This window comes from Pholcus phalangioides, unplaced genomic scaffold (genome assembly GCF_987345545.1).
Source record: "Pholcus phalangioides strain wild (caught in Gottingen) unplaced genomic scaffold, Ppha-v1.0 ptg000007l_1, whole genome shotgun sequence".
Classification (NCBI taxonomy): Eukaryota; Metazoa; Arthropoda; class Arachnida; order Araneae; family Pholcidae; genus Pholcus; species Pholcus phalangioides.
In genome coordinates, this window is record NW_028301600.1 from 60627283 (window position 1) to 60649641 (window position 22359).

The following is a 22359-nucleotide window of genomic DNA, read 5'->3' on the forward strand; positions in this document are numbered from 1 at the left end:
TGCATTTGAATTAGTGGTCAAAAAAAGACAAAATTTTAATGGTAAAATTCTGTCTCCAGGGCATGAGACCCATCAGCTCCCAACTAATTGTGGCCCAGTATTTTTGATCATCTAGACCGTGATTCCCAATATGGACGTTAACGCCCCCTGGGGTCGATGAAATGGTTCAGGGGGCGGTAGAAGCTATGGATATAACATAGAATCCTATGGGTTAGATTGCATTGGGAGCGATAGGAGAAAAAATTTTCTGAAGAAGGGGCAAATGGGGACAAAAAAGGTTGGGAAACTATGATCTAGAGTCTAGATCATAGTTTACCAAATCTTTTGTTCTATCACCCCCTTTCTTTAGAAATTTTTTCTCTCATCAACCCCCCCAACTCAAGCCAACCTGTAGAATCCAGAGCCATAGTGTGCTTTTTAGGGCCCTGGGAGAGACTTTTCTTAGGGTCCCTTGAAAGGTTTATTATTAAGCAAAATGAGTGTATATTTTTCTGAGGGGCCCCATTCAGCTGGTGGGCCCTGGGGCAGTCCCCCAGTTGCTCCAGCCCAGTTACGGCCTTAATAGAATCCTATGCTATACTCATAGATTCAACTGCCCCTGAATTATTCCAGCTCCCCGGGACGAAATTGCCCATTTTTTGGAAACACTGATTGAAGAATTTTCTTGATTTAATAATTTGTCTCATAATAACCATTGGTCTCATCCAATTTGTTAGGGTTTGGGTTTTTATTGTTGCTTCTTATCTATGCTATCATTTGTGCTTTTCTGTTGTTTATTTTGGGTATTTTATTTCAGATTACCAGCTCTCCGATCTCTCCAACCATCCATAACAGAGGAATTATTTTTTTCCGGCCTGATTGGTAATGTTCAGATTGACAGCATCATTCCTTATATACTGAAGATGGATTCTAGTGAATACACACCAGATGTAGGTAGGTATTCACCATGGTATAAACCATAGCACTACATTTGAAAATTTCTCCCATGTAATGAAGGCAATCATTTGTTCCTTATGGTTCAATCTATTTTTTATTTTTATTGCATAATTACTTACACAATTACAGTTTATGTTTGTTTAAATTGAGAAAAATCACCACAGTAACACACATTTACACTAAAGCAGAGAACTTTTTGTTATAATCTTGATTAATAATGCTTCATCCTAACAAAATATAATTTAGGGAAAATGTGGAAAATGAATAGAAAACAATACTTTTTTAAACTTCTGCTTTATGTTTTTAGAGTAAGTGTTTTTGTTTGTAAAGGATTTAGAGTTTTTTAATTACAAAGTAGATTGAATTTTTTTTCACATCTGATTTCAATGTTCACTTATCCTGGAAACAAAGCATTGGAAATACTAAAGCAACAAAATAGAATAAGATTCAAAACCAGTTAGAATTAATTTTTTTAGATTTTTTTCTAAAGCTGCTGCTTGGCCCTGAAGTAGTAGCAAATGTGTCTTGAAGATCTAAAAACATATGTTTTACAATGACCGTACTCCTTAAATACAAGTATAAACCCAAAGGCCACGACAGGCAAATTGCCCAATGAGGTGGCTGAAAAATATGTTTATCAAATATTACCAAAATACAGCAACAAAATATAAAAGCATATATCACAAAAGAAAAAACAAATAATTAATACTATATAGTACACTGCCCATAAAAAAGATTATGGTAGTCTTATCTAAGTATGGATAGCTTCTTGATTTACCCCACTATGTTTATTGTACTTTCCAAACATATCAACTATGTTATTCACAACCTCTACAGGTAAGCTATTTCATTTATTAACAACCCAGTTAAAAAATTCCCTGCGATACCATTACCTGAAATTGTCTCTTACTAAATGATACTAGTGTTCCCTTGTCGAAGCAGTTGATTTACAGTGTATTATATATAATAACTCATGGGTCCATCCTATCCATCCCGTTGAAAATTTTAAAACACTTTGATCATATCTCAGATACCTGCATTCCTTTAATATAAACATTTTCAAGAAATCAAATCTTTCTTCATAGCTCAAGTCTTGGGTGCTAACAAGAGAACTCATAGCTCTTCTATTCACCCCCAACCAAGTCTATGCCCCTCTGTATGCATGGTCTCTAAACCGTACAACATATTAAACAAGAACAAGACAACTTAAGAACAAGATTTTTTGTTTGCTTTCCAAAACAGTTGAGTGATGTGTAAGATTAATTTAGGTTGCAGCAGCCTAAGTGAGCATGCCAAAGACGATAGAAATGGCTAGGACTGTAAAGCAACTATATTCCTATGTATCTGTCAACTAAACCAGTGTTTCCCAAAGTGGATGATGAAATGGTTCAGGGGTGGCAAAAGCTTTGGATTTAGTATAGGATTCTATAGGTTGGTTTGAATTGGGGGCGATGAGAAGAAAATTTCCTGAAGAAGGAGGCGATTGAACCAGAAGTTTGGAAACTATAAACTAAACTTTGGCTTTTTTCAGGAGGGGCAAAGTAATCCCTCTGGTGGTCGGTGAAGTTGATTCTCTGTAGCTTCCAGTTTTCAGGCATGAATGCAATCTGTTCTCTACATTAAGAAGTCTTTCCGCAGACAGAAACGAATATACAACAGTAGAAATATTGAATCATTACATGTCACTTATTGTTTCAAAAATATATTTCAGCACTAAAAGTTATATGCACTCAGACTGTTAGAAACTACTAGCACAACTCATTTGGTAGTAAATTGACCATGGTGATAGAGCAGAGTTTTGATTGGTTTGGAAGAAAATCATACTCTATTTTGCCACACCCTTCACTGTGAAACCCCATAGTTGCATAATTATAAATTTTTTCATTCTGAATTATGTTTTTAGTTAATTCATTTTCTTTCGCTTTTTATGCTTTAAGTTTGCTGCTGCTTCTAAAATGCTACCAGAAGTTTTCCCCTTCACTTCCTTATAATTTTAGCAATGGGAGGTCAAAATTAGAAGGAGGCAATTATAGAAAATAACAATTCTTTATTTTATAATATTGCTTCTAAGATAACCATTTATGTAAATATTATAATGTAAAACCATTGTAACATAGGTTATTAAACATTGTAACATAGGTTATTAAACATTGTAACATAGGTTATTAAACACTGTAACATAGGTTATTAAACATTGTAACATAGGTTATTATACATTGTAACATAGGTTATTAAACATTGTGTTATTAAATATAAACTATTTATTAAACATTGTAGGTACTGTTTCTGTTTTTGATGCTCGGGCCAGGAAATAAGTCCAATATGAGGTAAGTGCAATTTTTTAAAAACAATAATTCTTAATTTTAAATAGTGTTGCTTCTAAGATATATTTTACATAAATAGCTACAAATAAATTAGCTGTTACCTGTGGCTTCACTCACATGGATTTAGTAATCTGAAAATTGTTCTGCAATGATTTCACTCCATATAATTGACCCCCAGTTAAATTTTCAAAAATCCTGTCATAGTGATTCTCTCTGTATTATAAAGTGTAATACTGGCCAAATTTCATATTTGTAGCTTTTGCTATTTGGACTCAGTGATGATTGCATCATATCACCTTTGAAACCCCTCCCCCCATGACCCGCTTAAATGTTGAATTTTTAAATATCCCTTTTTCGTGAGTTTCTCATTACAAAGTAAAACTACTGAACAAATTTCATATATTTGTAGCTTCAGTAGTTTCTTTGAAGCATGATTTCTTTATGTAACCTTTGAATCCCCTCATGATCCTTTTAGGGATCAAATTTCAAGAAAAAAAACCTTCTTAGCTGATCTTTATGTTGCAGCGTTTCACCCAGCAACTTTCCTGTGATTCTTACAGCTACTAAGTAAGTTTTTAGGCAATTTTAATGAAAACGATGATAAATTTCAAATCATGTCATTTATTCAATTACTAATCACAAATAGTAAGTTACATTAAATTTTGTTAATTCAATTTTATCATTAAAGTATGTTAGTTATGATCTCTATATTTTATAAAGAATGATCTCACTCAATTATGCCGATGAAAATCCCTGTGGACTAATAGATCATCACAACTTCTTTGTGGGATCTGAAGACAATTGAGGAATCAAACTCTTTTACAGGGTGAGAGTTCATAATCGCAAGTGCAGGATTAATCAAGTAATGTTAAAGATGTAAAATACATAGACATTGGCATGTTAATAGATCAGCAAGACAAATGGGTACTGGATCATTCCAAATGATCTCATTGGATGATGGCTATCATTATTTGCAACCAGTTCCAAAGCAAACCCAGGACAACTAGCATTTTAACATCTGGACATATTTCACAACGTAGGTGGATATTAGTTATCCAGGTCGAACCACTTCACCTCAACTGGAACATTTACAAGAACATTGATGAATTGATTGAAAGAAAACTATTACTAAAAATAAACCACCCGGACAAGCTGAACTGTAACTTGCTTTTCATCTTGAAAATATAAATTTCACATGGTTAGTAGAACTAAAACATTACATTTGTTAGTACATTAAGTGAAGAGCATCTACTGCTAAACACGCAAAGCTGCCAACAAAGCAAGAACAAGTCGAGAGATGAATGTGATTACTGTTTTCTTCCCAAACTATTTATAACCGATGAGAACTGGTTTGATGTTGGACCAATCGGTGCATGGCTGACCTCCAGCGCATAAAGAAATTGATGACATCATTGATGTATTTTACAAATAGACATGTGGCATTGAATATTTTTTTAGCACCATTGTATTTTTGGATGGGTCATATTTTTGGATGGCAACAATCTAAACAAGATGAGACAAGTTGATCAGGCTTATCCACGATGTCAACATGGCTATTATTATTGAAATCACGGGACTGCTAATAGGGATGGAAGTCGGTAAATGTCTTCCACTCATGAGACAATTTATTTGAATATAATATATTTTCATTACAAACATTATTTCACTATATTAAATTGTATATCATTATACATGAAATTATTCATGAATCCAATGACACTGCTGGATCTTCTCCTGGAGAATCAACCAGTGTTAGTCACTATGGGGTTAGTAGTGTCACGACAATGAATGGAACATACAGCCCAATGTGTGTGTGTGATATGTTACAACGTCATGAAATAAAACTACTGACCAAATTTCACAATTATAGCTCCAGCAGGTTCAACTCAGTGTGATTTCTCTATTTAACATTTGAACCCCCTTATGGGTAGAATTTCAAAAAACCCCTTCTTAGTTTTTACGTCATGAAATTAAACTACTGACCAAATTTTATAATTATAGCTTCAGCAGATTTGGCTCGGCATGATTCCTCTATGTAAACTTTGAACCTCTTTATGACCCCCTTACATGTCTAATTTCAGAAAATTAGTCTAATTTTCCCTTTTTACTGAGTCCTTACATAATAAAATGAAAGTATTGACTAAATTTCATATTTATAGTTTCAGCAATTTCGGCTCAGCATGATTTTTCTATACAGTATTTGAAACCCCTTAGGGGTCAAATTTCAAAAACCCTTTTCTAGTGGGTCTCTTCATAAAATGAAACTACTGACTAAATTTCATATTTATAACTTCAGCGGTTTTGGCTCAGTGATGATGAATCAGTCAGGACATGTCATTAAATATATAGATGAACAAATACATAAATAAAACATTTATATAAATTGCTTAATTGATGAGTTGAAAAAAATTGTGTTTTTTTGATAATACAATACAGTGCTTAAATAATGTTTTAAATGTTTGTAAAAAAAAGCTTCACAAAAAAGCATTGTAAGCAGGAAAACGCTTTGAATGGGAATTCTTATTGAGTATCAGTAAACGTTGGGATCAGAAAAATGAGTCTTTCTGAGCGAGAAATCATTCCAAGTGGAAATTTTATAAGCAGGATCCATTGTATATTTCATGAAACTTTCCCCACAAAAAATTTCATTTAAAAAATCATTCACTAAAATATGTTTGAAAACAAAATACTGCTATTATTTTGACAATAAAATATGGATTTGTTCATGAAAAAATTGAGTGATTACCATGGGCAGAGATACGGGAGGGGGGCCCTGCGTCAAAGGTGGAGCCGATTGATCTAATGTATATATGAATCGACATCATCAACATGCCCCCAGCAATAATGACCGTGCCCCCCCCCCCTTAGACTTCCACCTTCTCCGCCTATAATGCTTACGTACAGGGAGATGAGGTAAAAATTTTGAATGCCACTATGAATCTGAGTGCTATACCAGTTTCTTCAGAAAACAACAAAGTTAAAGATAACTTTGAAAGTTTTATGTGAATTTTTATGAATTTAAGCCAAAATATATTATTGATATGGTGTATAAACTGAAAGGTGAACAATGATATGGAAGCAAATTTCTAGACAGTTGTTAGATTTTTGAAATTTTACCCTGTATGAAATTCATATTGCATGTGTCAGTTTTGTATGGGAAAAGTATCTTCAGTATGGAGTGTGATTACATAGAACAACAATGCAACATCTGTTCCATGCTATAAATTATTTTTTACATGAGTTCAGTAGAAAGTGAAAGTCATTGTTCTTAAACAGCTATTACTATTAACTAAACCACGCATGCAACTTACAAACATTCTTCTTAGGAACTTCTAACGAACTGGAGCATGTCAGAATGTGCCGTGCACCTAACATCAAGTTTGTTTCTGAGAAATGCCTGTTATGTGTTTAAGAAGTGCTACCATCTGTCTTCTAAATTTGGAAGCAAACAACTCTGCAGGTTATTTTACCTGTTGTATTATATGGGGATTTGATTTAAATGTTGTAGGCCTGGGTGATTTTTTAAATAGGAGATTAGCTTGACATTCATTCCTTGAAGTCAGAAAACCAACTGCAGCCAAAAACCACTATGCCATCAGTGGGCTTCAAACCTGGGTTTTTGCCATGTGAGTCTATTATGATGTTCAATCAGAGCATAGCAGCATTCTTGAACAGCTGCTGTAAGCATCGTAAGGAGGTGTAGAGAAAGATTGAGAACAGCACACCTCTCCCTAATATATCCCTAAAATTCTCAATAAGATTCAGGTCAAGGAATTGAGCTGGACACTGCATGGGCTGAACTGTTTGCTGATGAAGGTGTACACAAATGTGTGAGATAAGAATGATGTGCTCATAGTCATCAAGCATATTGCTATTTCGACCTGCTTTTATTTAACAATGCAATTCGGTCTTTGATTGCAGTTTAGCTTAGAAATGATACCTTAAATGCAATCCTAATAAATTGGCTATCCTATTCTTATATCTCCATTCCAGAAGACTAGAGCCCTACTTTGCCAATATGCATTTTTATGTTACTTGTAGCTTGTTTATTCTCTCCAATTGTAATGCCACTATTTTACTCTTGTTCAGCATTATTTTCTCAACACCATATTTATATCAGTTGTGAATTGGTATATATGTAAAAAAAAGCATTGTTATGTTTTTTTTCTTAATTTATGTGGAAACCATTGCTCTTCAACTTTTTTGATTTGTCTTGAGATAGCTTCTTTTAGGATAGCTTATCCATTCATTTTAGTATTTAAATTCTCATATCCCAACCCGTGTTGGGAATTTTCAAAATATAAAAGAGTGCAGTTTTTCTTCTTTTTTCTTCACAAGTCAAACTGCTTGATATTTTTTTATATAATGTTTTTTTTATTATTATTAACACCACAAAACTGTTCCTAGTATCGTTGCTTTATATATTTAACTTGCTGCTCTATATCTCCCATCTCAACTGGGTTCTCACATGGGACCAATTTATTCAGCCGTAATTTTTGCTAATAGACCAAAAATCTGCATGACATCTATAAATGTCATACCTACTATCAAAGCCATCTATTATGAAGTGTAGCCTCACTTAATAGTAACAGATAAACAAATATCCTGCTTTTGTACTAATTGAAATCTCAGGAAATCAAATTTCTCATAAAAGCAGTGTTCTTAACTTGTTAGAATGATTTCTGCAACTTTTTCCCGGATAGTGCAATATATAAATGCATTGATCACGTAGTAAGGAAATGTCCCAAAGATGAGCACAGGGAAAAAAATATTTGAGTTTATGCAACAAATTCAAGTTTAAAATTAAAAAATAGAAAAGTTTAATCTGAAATTGTGCAAGTATAAATAATTTCTTGAATTCAAGCGTCAAACATTTAAAAAAATGCTCATAAATTTTAAGAATGGAAGCTCATACCAAAATGAAGGAACCATATCTAATTTTGATAATGTTGATTAAACTATACTGGAATGTTATCATGCTCAAAGTAGTATTATTCAATGGTGTCACGGTCAAGCAAAAATTTGAGAAAATCCGGAAAGATGTGGAAAACAGTGAAAATTTTTCTATTTCAAAAGAATGGTTATGTAGATGATAACAAAGGAATAATTGAATTAAATGTTCAGGACATTGCACTGAGAATCAGGTTCTGTGGACACTACTATATTAGTGATGAATGGATTAAAAAAATCCAATACCAAGAGAATGCAACTTGGTGGGCATTTTCAATTGCAACAAAGGCTGCTCTGATTTATAGAGTTATAAGAAATAGGACTGATGCTGGAAGCAAAAAAGATTACTTTGTAGATTCAAAAGTAACTTTACTTTTAGTCATGAGCAAAATGGGTGAATAAAAGCTTTAGTCTCTTGCTGCTTAAAGCAAAATGCTTAGGTTTAAAAAATGTAGGCTTAAACAATTATCTTGTTTTATGCATCAAAACTCTTGTATGATGAACAACATTTTCAAAAACTGGCTCATAAATATAGATCTTCAAAAAACAAAAAAAATTGCCTCTTTTTTGTGCAATTTTAGAGAAGATATTGTAATTCTCTTGAACTAATCTTCATTCTATAAATGTTTAATTTACTCTCAAAGCCATTTCTTTAAAATTTATATTTTAAAATCATTATTAATCCTTAATTAATTTTTAATACAGTTTGTGCTTGTTATAATGACCCCCCCCCCCCAAATCATTCCATTAAAAAGATACATTATATCAAAAGGAAAACATTATGTTAGTTAGTCATAAAATGAAAACATTTGGGACTTATCCTATTATTCATTGTAATGCGATGGTCACTGTAATGTGGAGTTATCATAAGGAGTGTTGACTGTATATTAAAGATATGATATAGTGATTAAAGTGTTTTCTGCATAATATACTCTGTTTAACCGGTTTCTGCCCAGTGTCCTCATTTGAGGACAGCAAGGATTTGGCTTTATAATATTTTATCATTGCAGCTAGATGTTGTATATCTGCTAGATGCTGTTATCTACACATAGTATATTAGCACGTGTAGATGGCAACCTTACTCAGAGATTGGCATTAAAAAAATTCTCGAGAAGCCATTTCTGGTTTATAAATGAACTCTTGAAATTGGTGTACTTTATCATCTTGTGGGTACTTTTGTTTTCCACCTTATAATATTGAAATTATACTGTTATTTTCATGCAAGTTATTCTTTTGCAATTGATTATTTAGATTGTAGTTTAATGGGAATAACTTAACACAATTCAATTTAGTGTATTTCAACTTTTTGTTAAATATGGCATCATATTTTGCTGTCCTCAATTGAAGTCACTTGTTGTCATACTTCCTGTTGATGTATTTAAAAATTCTCTTGGAATATTCTTAATTAGTGCAATTTCAACAAAATATCCCAATATTAAAATGGAATTCAAAGCGCATCAAGGTGATACCGTTAACAGTTAATTGATTGTTATGTGCTGGAATAATTGATATTCGTTTAAGCCAAGCTGACCGTATATAGGTGAAAAGCAAAAATAATTTTGGCCTTTAAATTCATGTTTTGTTTATTTTTCAATAAAATGACTTGAAGAATATGTTCAAAAATAACGTTCCATTTACAAATCGCAGCATATGAAGAATAAAGCAATTTGATTTTGGTTAATAATTTCCATGATTACATTATGTTCTTTCAGGTACATGAAACAAAAAGTGACCTTCTCAAGAAATGTGCTGGTGGTAAATTTCGTCCTGTATTTTTGCATTGCAAGTCCAAGTTCTGCCATCGAGTTTACATCATGTTATTTTTTAACCTTGGGCAGCAATCTGCTAAGGGAGCTGAATTAGTCTGAAAGTGCAAGTCTTGAACATACTTGCATGTAAATAGAGAAGTTGGTTAATTTCTAAGGTTCATTAAAATTAAAATATTGCACAGGTTGTTCTGCAAAATTTGAAAAGAAAGCGCTTGTACATATCTCGTGCAGGTATATACTGTCATGATTTTATTTACTTTGTTAATCAGACATGTAGATGTATAGTGAGCGATAAGCAATTTTTTAAGCGCAGCTGTTTTTACTCAGCCGTTGTAATATGTACACAGATATGATGAAATGGATTAGTTTGTCGCCTTAGATGTACAAATAATTTAAAGAAATCATTTACTTGATTGTATTTTTCCAGAGATATTATATTGCGGTACAATGTAACTAAAAATACCAAACAAACCAAAATCAGGAGAAATCTTTTTTGTATGTGAAGTCCATGAGAGTCAGCAAATTATTAAATAATTAATAAGAAAACTGGGACATTTTTTATTGTTTTCTCTTTGTTTCAGACCAGTAGACTGGTTAGTTTTTTTTCTGGTCTTCAGAGTTAGCTGAAAGCATTTGTTGCAGATATAACAAAGAACTTGGCCTCATGTTTTTATACATACATATGTGTGTGTGTGTCTGTTGTCCAGTGTTTGCTCAGGTAATGGTAATTCATCAGAATAAAAGTGATAGTAGCCTGTCCATGTGTTAAAATTGGTGTTGAAATTTATTTCTATTTATTTTTCCAGAGTAATAAATCCAGAAGTTGGTTTATATAGTTTTTCTAGAAATCCTGTAGATGCAAACAAATGAATATATATATATGTCTGAATTCAAAATATGTTTTAAAGATTTAAGTGATATATAGTGTAATTGAATTATAATTATTGGTTTGTTATGTTTTTTTTGTGTTTCTGTGGTTTACTTATGTGATGCAGATTTTTTATAGTTTGTGATAGCTTGTATACTACATTTGGCAAGTGCTGATAGTCTGAATTCTATGCTAAATACATTTTCTTTACAACTAACCTTACAGTAAACATACTGTTTCATGTACTCAAGTGAAACAGGTCTCTTGGTAACATTTTGACCAGTTGAATCTTTCATTTTATCTATTCAAATTAGAAAATGTATCTTGTTAAGTTGATAATGTGAATATATTCATTTATGTAATAATTTTATTTATGATCCACCATCCATATTTAATTCTACAATTTTTTTTATCCAAATGAGATTGATTCTTGAATTGAAATAATAATTTTATTCAAGTTATGTATGTTTTCATTATCAAATACAACCAGATATTACTTATCAAAAAGTTATAGATAGCTGAACTTATATAGTTCCTTCTTGTCACCATAAAAGAAACTCTAATATACTTCTTATCCAATTTTAATTGAAATTCACAAAATGTGCATTACATTAATATTGCCTTGTAAATGTTTTGAACCAATTTGTTTATAAAGTGGATCTTTTTTATTCCTTTAATAATCTTTCTTCCTTTTGAATTTTTTTAAGATACACACATAGGTGTTGATAGTAAGATTTTAGAGAGTGTTAGTTGTCTTCTTGCTTTGTTTTTTACCAAGTTACAACTAAACATTTATTGTTATTTATCATGATTTATTAAGATTTAGTTTGTATAATTTACTTTAGTGTTGTTTTGTTGTAAAAAGATCAAAATTTTGTTCACTAAGATAAATGTGCACCTAGCTCAGTAAAATATAAATATCTGTTTTCTTTATTTTCAAATTGTGAAATCAGACTGAAGAACTGTTTAATAATTTTTATTTATTGGATTTAAATAGTGTGAATCAACTGAAAAAAATCATACCTTGTAAACTTTTATTTATAAGATTTTTCAGATTGCAGGCAAAAATTAGTTCATATATATACCCATCCTTTATTCTCATATACTTCATTAGTCATGCTCTGTAAATTTTACTGAGATAGTATTTAGTTAATCCACTCATAAGCAATGTGCTATGGAATGTTTTCATTTATTATATTTTGCAAACATTCAGAGTGGGTTAAAATACAAGAGGGGGGGGGGTCTGAAATGTAAGGACTATCTGGCTATAAAAAAAGAACAGCAAACTTAATTTATTCACAATAACTTTAACTGGTTCTTTAGCCATGCAAATGCAATAATTGCATCAGTAAATCCTGTTTGTTTGACAGTGGATATTGATGAGCATGGTAACAAATGTTCTTGATAATTAGAAAATCTTCTCATTAATCAGATTTCGTAACATAAAAACGCAAAATCGAAGTAAATCAACCCAATCTCAAATGAAATAATATAAACTGTGTTCTCAGGTGAAAAAGGCTTCATGATGCCTGGAATAAGCTCCCTGCAGCGAGTCTATAGCAAAAACCTTTCCAAGTCATGCAGTTCAAAAACACTGCTGGTGTGAAATTTTATATAGAGGGTTTTAAAATAGTTTACTCCATGGTTTTAAGAATGTACAGTAAAAATTATGTTTCCTGAAGAATAGAGGCTGCTGCCCTTTCTCAGTGCTAATTTGATGTTCTTGATCATCAATTACCGAAATTTGCCACCCTTTCAACCTCGCTGCCCCGGGCTATAGTCTGCTTAGCATTCCCCCCATAAATACGCCTCTGGCGAAGAAGTATAATTAGGTATGCTTCAGAACAATCGATAAATTTTTGCTTCATTTGTTATTTTTTATAACTAATCAGCCCTTACTTTTAAGATGCCTCCTTGTATTATTTATAAGGCAAATATTTCATTATTTCATTGCACTGACAGTATTAATAACATGATAATAACATGAAACTGTTTTAGATCTTGAGTATGAGAGGCAACATCTCATGTGACTGCAAAGAACCTTCATAGTGTAATAGAATTTCTGAGGGGCAATAGTTACTCAGTCACAAACAGGAGCTATATATACAGGGTTATTTAAACTGAGATCATCATACCCCTACACTTATTTTACAATGGCATTTTTTTCATTATGTTCTATTAATAAACACTAACAGGCAGTTATTGTATATGCTTTTGGTATTTCTGATTGCTTGGGTGTCTTGTTGTAGCTTCCAAGAAAATCAGATGAAGTAGCATTGCTACACTTTCCAGCCATTAGAACAAGTGTGAGAATTTGATGGGCACAGAGTAAATAGCCTAACGTGTTTCTAATCAAGTCATTTAGGAGACCTGGTAATTTACATCATTTTTATACATGAATCTTTTCTCAATTGCTGTGAAATTCTGCAAACCTATTTTACTGGAGTATTATAGAAAAATCATGTCAGACACATTTTGAACAAGCTTCTGATGCCCATTAATTCATTATTAATTGGATTTGAAAAGCATAAAAATAATTAAAGAGATCTGCAAGATGTGCTGAAATATTTTTCAGTATATGTAGCATATAATTGTGATTATAAAAGTATGAAGAAATTTGTTGCAGTTTTTTTGGTCATGCAAAACTTTTTTTTCTCATCTTTGTTCTTGAACTAAGAATATGAAGTTCAAAACTTTATTATATTTATATTTGTTTCTGATAAAGCACTTTTGTTGAAAAATTAGTACTGTAGGACCTCTCAAATCCAGACTCCTCAAGACCTAGATTATTCCAAATTAGGGAAACTTTCAGATTATGGATAAACTTTTTTATATTTTCCAAGTTTTTTCATATTTCAAATAGTAATATACCTCTTTGAGAACTTTAATTCATATTTTTCTTTGAAAAAAAAATGAATCAGCAGATAATTCAATTACAACAACTAAAATAATAATTTCTAATTTACATACTGTTGCTAGTTGTCCGAAAAAACCCCTTATTCTTTAAAAAAAAAAATTTGTAGTCATTGCTTGGATCTGAAAAGAAAACTGGTTTTTTGTTTCTAAAGATCATAAACAGTAGATTTTCTGATCCATGTTCTTTGCACAATATTCATATTTGTTCCATGATCTAGCTTTTTCAAAAGTCCAACTTTATCACATATACATAAAGCATCATGTTTACATTTGCAGCTTGTACCTGCCACCGTTTTCAGCATGTTATGAAATTCACTTGGATAATCACAGAAAAAAATAGTGCTGGACAAGTTCTAAAACAATAAGGTTAACTATACAGTGCAGAGAACTGAAATGAAGGAAGAGTTATTTTGATCAAAGCTGACTGTCTGAGTAATTGCATTCATTGCAACATACAGTTGCCATCATCATTTCCTAGAAGCCCGAAAATTGCAATGGACAGCAACAATAAGTGGTACTAAAAAGAAATAAAATGACTGATGTATTAAGGCTGAAACAGAATTCGAGTAAAAAAACATCAAAAGTCCCCAGTTGAAAAAAAAATTTTCGGCCAAAGTGTCCGGATGATAGATTCGTCCAGATTTAGGAAGTCCTACTGTATTTCGCATAAATAATTTTTTCTATAATCAATGAAATCACTATGTATTAACAGTGCATTGTTATTATTATTATTTTTTTTTTTTTGTTTTATCCTTTTTCAAAAACTCTTTATCCATTTTTAGTGAGTTTCTTGAAATCTTCTGTTTTGAATTTGCTTTTTACAATTTACATCTGTACTTAAAAATTGGTTTTCTTAAACTCGGTGACTTAGAAGATGAAAATATCCTAGTCTATGCAAATAGTGATAAATGTATTGGTTTTTGTTTTATTCTACTGGGGGAAATGGGTGATTAATGTTTGAAAACACACACACGCATGCATGTTTTTTTTAGATATAAAATACTTTGATCACATGCAAAAATACATGTGATACAAAGATGTGTTTACTCAGTTTCTCTGACATATCCAGGAGAGCATGTTTCAAGGACTTGTATATTCATGTCAGGAGAGCTTCATAAAACACAAAATTCAAACATTAACTTATTGATCTCGTTATAAAATATTTTCATTCATAGATACAATGTAATTTGTGTGATTCATAATGATTTTATTTTTCTGTTTTGGGTGTTCTTCAAACTTAGTTTATATATATTTTTAATCGATCATGATCTAATAGAGTTATGTTTTTTATTATTGATTATTATTAAATATGTTACAGAGAATGTATTGTGTACAACAAGTTTTATTTTAAAAAAAATGCATTTAAGAAAACATTTCTAAAACTGGTGAAATATAAATTTGGAAACTCAACTCTATCTGTTTGTTATGAAACAATTTTTTCTTATTGTGAATTCAAAATGCCCGGTGATTTTACATGAGCAACAGTTCTTTTTAGCAACACATCTAAAATTACCAATTTTTTTTCCAACTTGGGAAATTTGTTTTTTTTTCTTCAGAATAGTATTGTTTTTACTAAAAAGGCAGTGAAAAGTGTTCTCAGAGGTGTTTTTCTTTTTTATTTTTGTTAATTTTTCATAAAATCAGTATTTGCCTGTTGGGTAAAGGAAAAGCACAAGGTTTCAGTATTTAATGGTTCCTCAGGGTTTACTAATGAATATTCTTTAAAAGTATCTTTTTTGCTATTAGTTTTATTGTATGACTTGATGTGTTACTTGCACTCACATGAATTAGTTCAATCCACCTTTTAAACCCATTTTTCATTGAGGTTGTGTTGCTGCTCTTACCACAAATTGATGAAGTATAAACTTATATATTTGTTGTCCATCAAGTTTTGTAATGAAATTCAATAATGTGGGTTGTAATTTAAAACCCACATATTTCTTTTTCAATGAAAATTTCAATTTGGTTCTAAGTCATTTATGAGTGTGCATTTGGTTTTTTTATTATTATTACCCTTGAACCTGTATATCCTGAACTAATTGTGATATCTTTTTCTGAAGCTCAGATTGAAAAAAATATTTTTCTTTATCTATTACATTAAAAAACTGCATTTATTGCAGCCTACAACAATTATTTCCAATGAATTTAACATTAAATGATTAATTATTTTATTTACATCTTATTTTGAATCTGTGATGAATTAGTTTTGTTTAATTTAATAATTAGTCGTATAGCTTTTGCTTTTCAAAATTTTTATGCAATGCCCATGTTTTGTCAAAGATGGTTTTATATTGTGATATGCGCAAGAAAAGAATATGTGAAAAGATTTTTCAGTTGTATCATATATATATATATATATAAATAAAATATATCTGGAGACCATATTGTATCAGTTTCTTTGCTTTTTTTTATTTCTTTGTCATATCTTAAATGCATGGAGGGAATATTTAAAATATATGGAGAAATAAAGAATAGGAAATGATAAAGAAGCAGGTGCTAGATCCCTGTTTCAGTGGTTTTGTTTTTATTGTCTTCTAAAACATGTCCAATTCGCAAACAATTTACAAAAAATAAATTTTAATGCTAAGTGACACAGCAGAAACCACTAAAGCCCCTTCAAAATGACTTTTAACCCGCCCAGTGTTTCTGACGTAATATTACATTGGGAGTTCTATGGAAGAAATGCAAACTATTCTTTCGCTTGACAAGTATTTGTGCTGATTTGAGATAAGAATGTAACCTTGGGCATTTTTTGTGTGAGTAGATAAAAACACGTTTTCACTGGAAATCTTCTTTTCCCTTTTTTCTATGCATGTCTTTGCTTGAGGGGTCGTACATTATAATAATTTCATAGAGAGAGTATCTAAAACTGACTAGTGCATTATCAAATTAGAATTAATATCAAGTACAATATGCAAAAGTGTGAAGTTATTGAAATTATTGAGAGGGCTCAAAAACATTGTGGATTGAAGGAGGGCTCAAATCCAATATTTTTATATGCCTTATCAACATGGTGGTAAATATTGAGTGGGCTTGGACTCATGGACTGGATATCAGTTTAAGCCTGTGATAATTCAACATTATATAGTTGGCTAGCAGTTTATTGGACACTATGCCCTGAAAAAGCCAAAACAAGCATTATTTTGGGCCTTTTTCTTCATGTAAAAAATTTTTGATGTCTAAATGTTTTTTTCTGATGACCAGTTTTTTTTCCAATTTATCCAGCCTGGTTGTAAGTATTCTTAAAACATATAAAGACTAAACGAATATATTTAGAAAACAAAAAAGGTTAAAATTAAATTCAAGTCTTACGTAAATTTTGTCAATCGCTTTTTTTTCTTCAATTGATATCATTGCTCAAGGTAAATATGTTTTGCACTAAAATAATTTCCAGAAATAAACAATTTCTGAAATAATTAACCAGCTGAAAATTCTTTATGAGCCTATGTTGCTGAAATCAGTATTCGTTATAAGCAATTAAAATAACATAGAGTTGCAATACGAAATTCATGGGACATATGCAAAAATAAAAATACAAAGCCACAACAGGAAAAACGTTGAGAAATCAACTTTACAAAATATCTTGACTTGTCACTGCTAAAATAATAGGCTTTTAAGGTGGTGAGATATCTCGTCAATGCCGCCTAAGGTTAACGCCGCCTAAAGTGTTAACGTGTGGTAGAATGAACTCAAACAAGCATTTTTCGTCAAAACAAATGGGTTCGTGGTTGCGTTGAGGCGCAAATACAGTAATTAGACGCAGCAATAATACTTTAACGCAGGGTCGCAACTAGATGCTAGGTCAACTGACGCAAGCACGTAATGCCCCCGTCCCACAAGAGTGGGCTGGGGGACCCACCTGTGTTTTTCAACCCCGTAGTTGAGGCCCTGCTTTAACGACACCAAAGCACTTGACTCTTAATACGTAGATCTTGAGCTCTTCTAACGTATGAGTGGAAAGTTGATAATTTTTTGTGAAAATAACACGATCTGGTGTGGATGGCAAATGAACAATTTTTAGGTCATCCTCTGTTTCTTTCCTCTGCATAAAAAATTGTGCGTTCTCACTAACATAAATCTTCAGTTTTCCGCTCATACATGAGAGAAGCCTGCATGCAGGGGCGGCTCAAGCGAGGGTGTAAGGGGTGCGGCATATTATAAGGGGCGGCAGGATATACTTTAGTTAAGACCCCGAAATTTAATACAGTAAAACATTCACGTAACATCACGCTTTTGAGTCATACCTAGATAAAAGGAACGTTGAAAAAATAGGCACAGGACCTCTGACCGTAATACCAGAAACAATAATGTAAGGTATCGGGGAGGCTCGAGACAAAATCTGTACCCATGTCGGACTTATTTTTTGTGTCTCCTGTCTATTCCCCCTCCCCCATAGCTCTACATCCTGCGTCAAGGTCCCTAGGCTGGAATCTTCCGCGGGACCCAAGCCAAATTTTCCATGGGGCCCCTTCTACAGAAGAAAAGAAAAATTATAAGGATTTAGTCCCGGGACTCCAAGCTGGAGCCCCATCAGCCACCCTACTTGGGGGTCATGCCCCTCCCTCACGACTTATTCAAACAATTCCTAACAACAACAAAAAAAAAAATTTCGCCTTTTCATCTCGAATTTTGCGCCCCTCCAGAGCAGAGAGAAAACGCTTTCTTTGATTTTTTCAGCCTATGGAACTTTTTCTTACCCATTAAACTCGGATTTAGCACACCTCTTGAGCGGCGCCCTGTGTGCCCCCCGCAATGGGTTGTCACTTGGCCAATGGGCTCCCATGGCCAAGTGACGCTCCTGTACTCTATCAAAATGGGCAAGAGTGCATTTTGGTTCCCTCACCCAGAATTTGTTCCAGAATAGTCAAAATGAAAGCAAAAGAAAAATTCGGCTTCCCACTTCTCGTCCCTGGAATACCAGAAACACCTTTCAAAAAAAGTTTCTCAATAAAAATAACGTCATTATATATCATCTTTACAGTATAAGTGATGAAGCCTTACAAAAACAAGTTCTGTTTCAAGGATTAAGTTATCTGGCATTATTAAGAATGGTAAAATAATTCTGGAACACACAAAGAAACAAAAACTTACTTCAAATGCGGGACATATGGTCATGCACAATTATGCGGTAAACAATAAAGTGCGGCTTTCTTCTAAAAAAAAAATCAGGTTTATCTCGAGATCCCCTTCACTAAAGCATTGTCAGGCTCCGGCCATACCAGTGTCGTCTTAACTCATGGGTCTACCCGGGCACGGCCCGGGGGCCTCACAAAAATGAAAACCGGTTGAAATTTTCGAGAATTCACCAGGTAGGGTCTCAGAAAAATCACTTGACCCGGGAGCCCATGATGCTCTTAAGACAGCCCGGCCACCAGGGTCGCCATTAGGGGCGGCATATGAGATTTCGCACCCGGGCGGCAGGTAAGCTCGAGCCGTCCCTGCCTACATGAGCCCTAAAGAGGCAAATGCTTCAAATAACAAACTTGGTTTCATTCGAGCCATTGCTATAGACCGTGGTTTTAATATCAAACTCATCAATAATATCATTTTCAAACTTTTCAAACAGTACCCTACTACTACCCTTAAAAACTGGCCTAAAGATACGTTCAGAGACATTTTTTTACCAGTTGACAAAAATTCAACGCCAAAAATAAACATTTGTTAAGATGTTTTGAATTTTCTGTATTTTCTGTTGTAGATTTGCCAGCGAAAAAACTTCAGTAAGTATAATTCCAGCGAAAAAAGTAAGACCCCTCAAAGGATCATCTTCCACATATATATAAAGAGTATAAAGAATTTATTATATTTCCCTGCAATGAGAGATTGTTGTAGTGGTACGCATTTAAAATGTCGATGTGTGATTGGGATGTCGCTGAAATGTCGATGTGACATCGGAAGAGACAGGGCAACAGCTTTCTAATTGGGTTTTGAGGCACACTGGGTCTGTTTGGAAAGTCAATTTTTTTTATTTTAATAACTGTACAACCCCTTGCAACATAAATGACATATCTGAGCACTGCTTCGCACTATGTATATATATATATGTATATAAAAGAAGATAAAACGAAAACTTGCGTTTCTGTATTATCTTCTGATATTTAACTGTTTAAAACCAGTTTAAAATCCTTTAAAATTCAAAAAGCTCATAGGCCATTACATTGAAGAAATTTTCACAGCTTTAATTGAGGCATTTTTTGACTGAAAAACAGACAGATCGACCTTGACTTCAAATTTTTTTTTCTCGAAAATCTAGCTCTCATTATGAAGAAAATAAATCTATTCATTTCTACATTTCTTCAATCTAGATTTGTTTTCTCCATTAGCATCTGAGGAAGTCACCATGTTGGTTACTTTGGATACGGTTTGTATATCCCTCAAACCTTTCACTGAAAGAGGAAAATATTACGTGGTCCAAAAAGAAAACCTCATTGAAGCGGTATTGAGCGTGACAATTTAATTAAGTAGGTAAAACACCGTGCATTTATTAAACACAGTACACATATATGTGCACATACATATAATAATATATATCGATACCAAGAATTCACTGGATTGGAATCATAAACCAGTATAATGTTTTATTTTAAATTCACAATAAAAGAGATTCACCCACTGTAACATGCACAAAATGAGAAAATGCACACATGACAAAATGTATAACATCTCAGTTCAGCAATGAAGGGATTAATTTCATGCCGTCAAATCCTGTTTTGTTTGTTGATTATGATTCCGTATAATCGTATCCTTCTTGCATTCGAAGAGAAGCGTAATTGGGAGCAGCTATATACAATATGTATCCAAAAAAAGAAGATTAGTCACTTTTATAAACAAATACTATAAAAAATTATAGGTTTAATCAGCAAAATATTTTCAATGGATCAGTCCATATGACTTGCTTCGATTGATTCAAAGACATAATATCAAATTGATGAATTTAAATTAATTTTTTTATAGAAAGTCTTTCCCATCACGCCTCTTTTGTATCCGTTCAACTTCGTTCACATCATCCTAGGGCAATGGTTCTAAAACTTTTGTCACTCGTGGCTCCCTTGCGCAATTCATGATTCATCTGCGGCTCAACGAAATAGTTTAGTAGATGTTTTCACTTATAAAAGAACCACTTCATAGCATAAATCGGCACATAAATCGATATCTCCAGATCACCGCGACGCCCCCAACAAAGTTTGGCGATCCGCACTTTGAGGAAACACTTTCTTAGGGTTTCATAGCCACTTTCGATGAAATACATACAGCTTCAAGGCGGTTCGGGAGACTTTTAGAAAAGTTTAACTTCAAGCCCATCTAGTCAGATAGTCGCCAAAGACCCATAAGAAATGCTATTCATGGTAGGATTATACAATGCAAATACAAATACAAAGGCTACAACAGGCAAAATGCCCAACGAGTGGCTGAAAAAAAAAAGATCCAATGTTCACACAATGTTCCAATTTTTATGCGGAAAAGTGTACATAATAACAACGAAACGAAGTATTGCCACAAAAATCAAAGAGCACCAGAGAAGTTTCCACCTAAAAACGAGAAAAATCAGCCATTGCAGATCAAATGTCGGAAACTGGGCACGAAATCAAATTTGAATACACCAGACCACAAAGTTATCTCGTCAGAAGTGCACTACTATTCTCGAATTTATAAAGACGCGATCGAAATATTTGAGCTTAGCAACAAAGTAAATCAAAAGGACAGGCTATGAAAATGAATCCCACTAGGGTCCCATTACTACAGCGAAGCAGAGAGCCGAGTTCCAGAAAGGAACGAAAAAGATCTGAGAGCTGAGATTCGACGCCCAGCTAAAACACAAGAAATTAGACATTCATTTCTAATACTGCATATAGAAGACTTAAAGACTGGCACCCACCATTTCAATAAAAGAAAATAACCATATGTGAACAGAGGCACCGAAATGAAGAAACATTGAGAGGGCTGAAATTTGAAAGTTGGCCCGTAAATTGTTATACGGGGTTGAAATCTTTATTCAGGAGGGGGAGTGACGCATTGCATCGTACATCCATTAATTATTGGAGGAGGGGCCTGAAAAAGTCTCAGTTCGGCGCCTATGCTATCTCAGCTCACAATTCACCATCGTAATCACTTGAAGATTTTTCACTTTTAACTAGTCATAACTCGGCTATTATTCAAACTCGTTTATCAAAATATTACTATTAAAAGAACTCTCTTTAACCTTCCAACAGCGGGCGGTTTTTGGATTTTTCTGTACAAAATCGCAACCAGCTTGTATCCCCTATGGCAGTGGTTCTCAACCTTTTCAGGCCCACGGCCCGGTTTCATTCATTTTTGTGAGTCGAAGGGCCGGTCAAATACACGGCCAACGGGAAATGAATGAGGAAAAATGAAACGGCTAATCATTCGCGACCCGGTATGAATGATATCAGGGCCCGGTGGTTGAGAAACCCTGCCCTATGGGGACAGAGCGGGGGTCAAGGATTGGTCTGGATGCACAAAATTGTAGGTTATTTTTATCAGCTATGTATATAGAACGCGATAATATCGTGACCCGCGAAATTTTATAGAAAACGTGAAACGCAATACTCGCGTTGCCCGCGGCCAGAAGGTTAAT

The 22359-nt window shown here is 33.2% G+C and overlaps 2 protein-coding genes across 3 annotated transcripts in view; one reads left to right on the forward strand and one right to left on the reverse strand.

Annotated features, from left to right (window-relative positions):
• The window catches only part of LOC149085580 (nuclear receptor subfamily 2 group C member 2-like), a 74950-nt gene extending 58815 nt beyond the window's left edge, over positions 1-16135 (forward strand). For both annotated transcript variants that reach the window (XM_089233707.1, XM_089233708.1), the window contains exons 14-16: positions 797-933; positions 3214-3263; positions 9923-16135. In XM_089233707.1, coding sequence (XP_089089833.1) covers positions 797-933; positions 3214-3251 — 175 coding nt within the window. In that variant the 3' untranslated portion in view covers positions 3252-3263; positions 9923-16135. The remainder of the gene's footprint in view (positions 1-796; positions 934-3213; positions 3264-9922) is intronic.
• A 4121-nt stretch (positions 16136-20256) lies between these two features.
• The window catches only part of LOC149085581 (proto-oncogene tyrosine-protein kinase receptor Ret-like), a 137157-nt gene continuing 135054 nt past the window's right edge, over positions 20257-22359 (reverse strand). Inside the window, exon 22 of the mRNA XM_089233709.1 lies at positions 20257-20543. Coding sequence (XP_089089835.1) covers positions 20485-20543 — 59 coding nt within the window. The 3' untranslated portion in view covers positions 20257-20484. The remainder of the gene's footprint in view (positions 20544-22359) is intronic.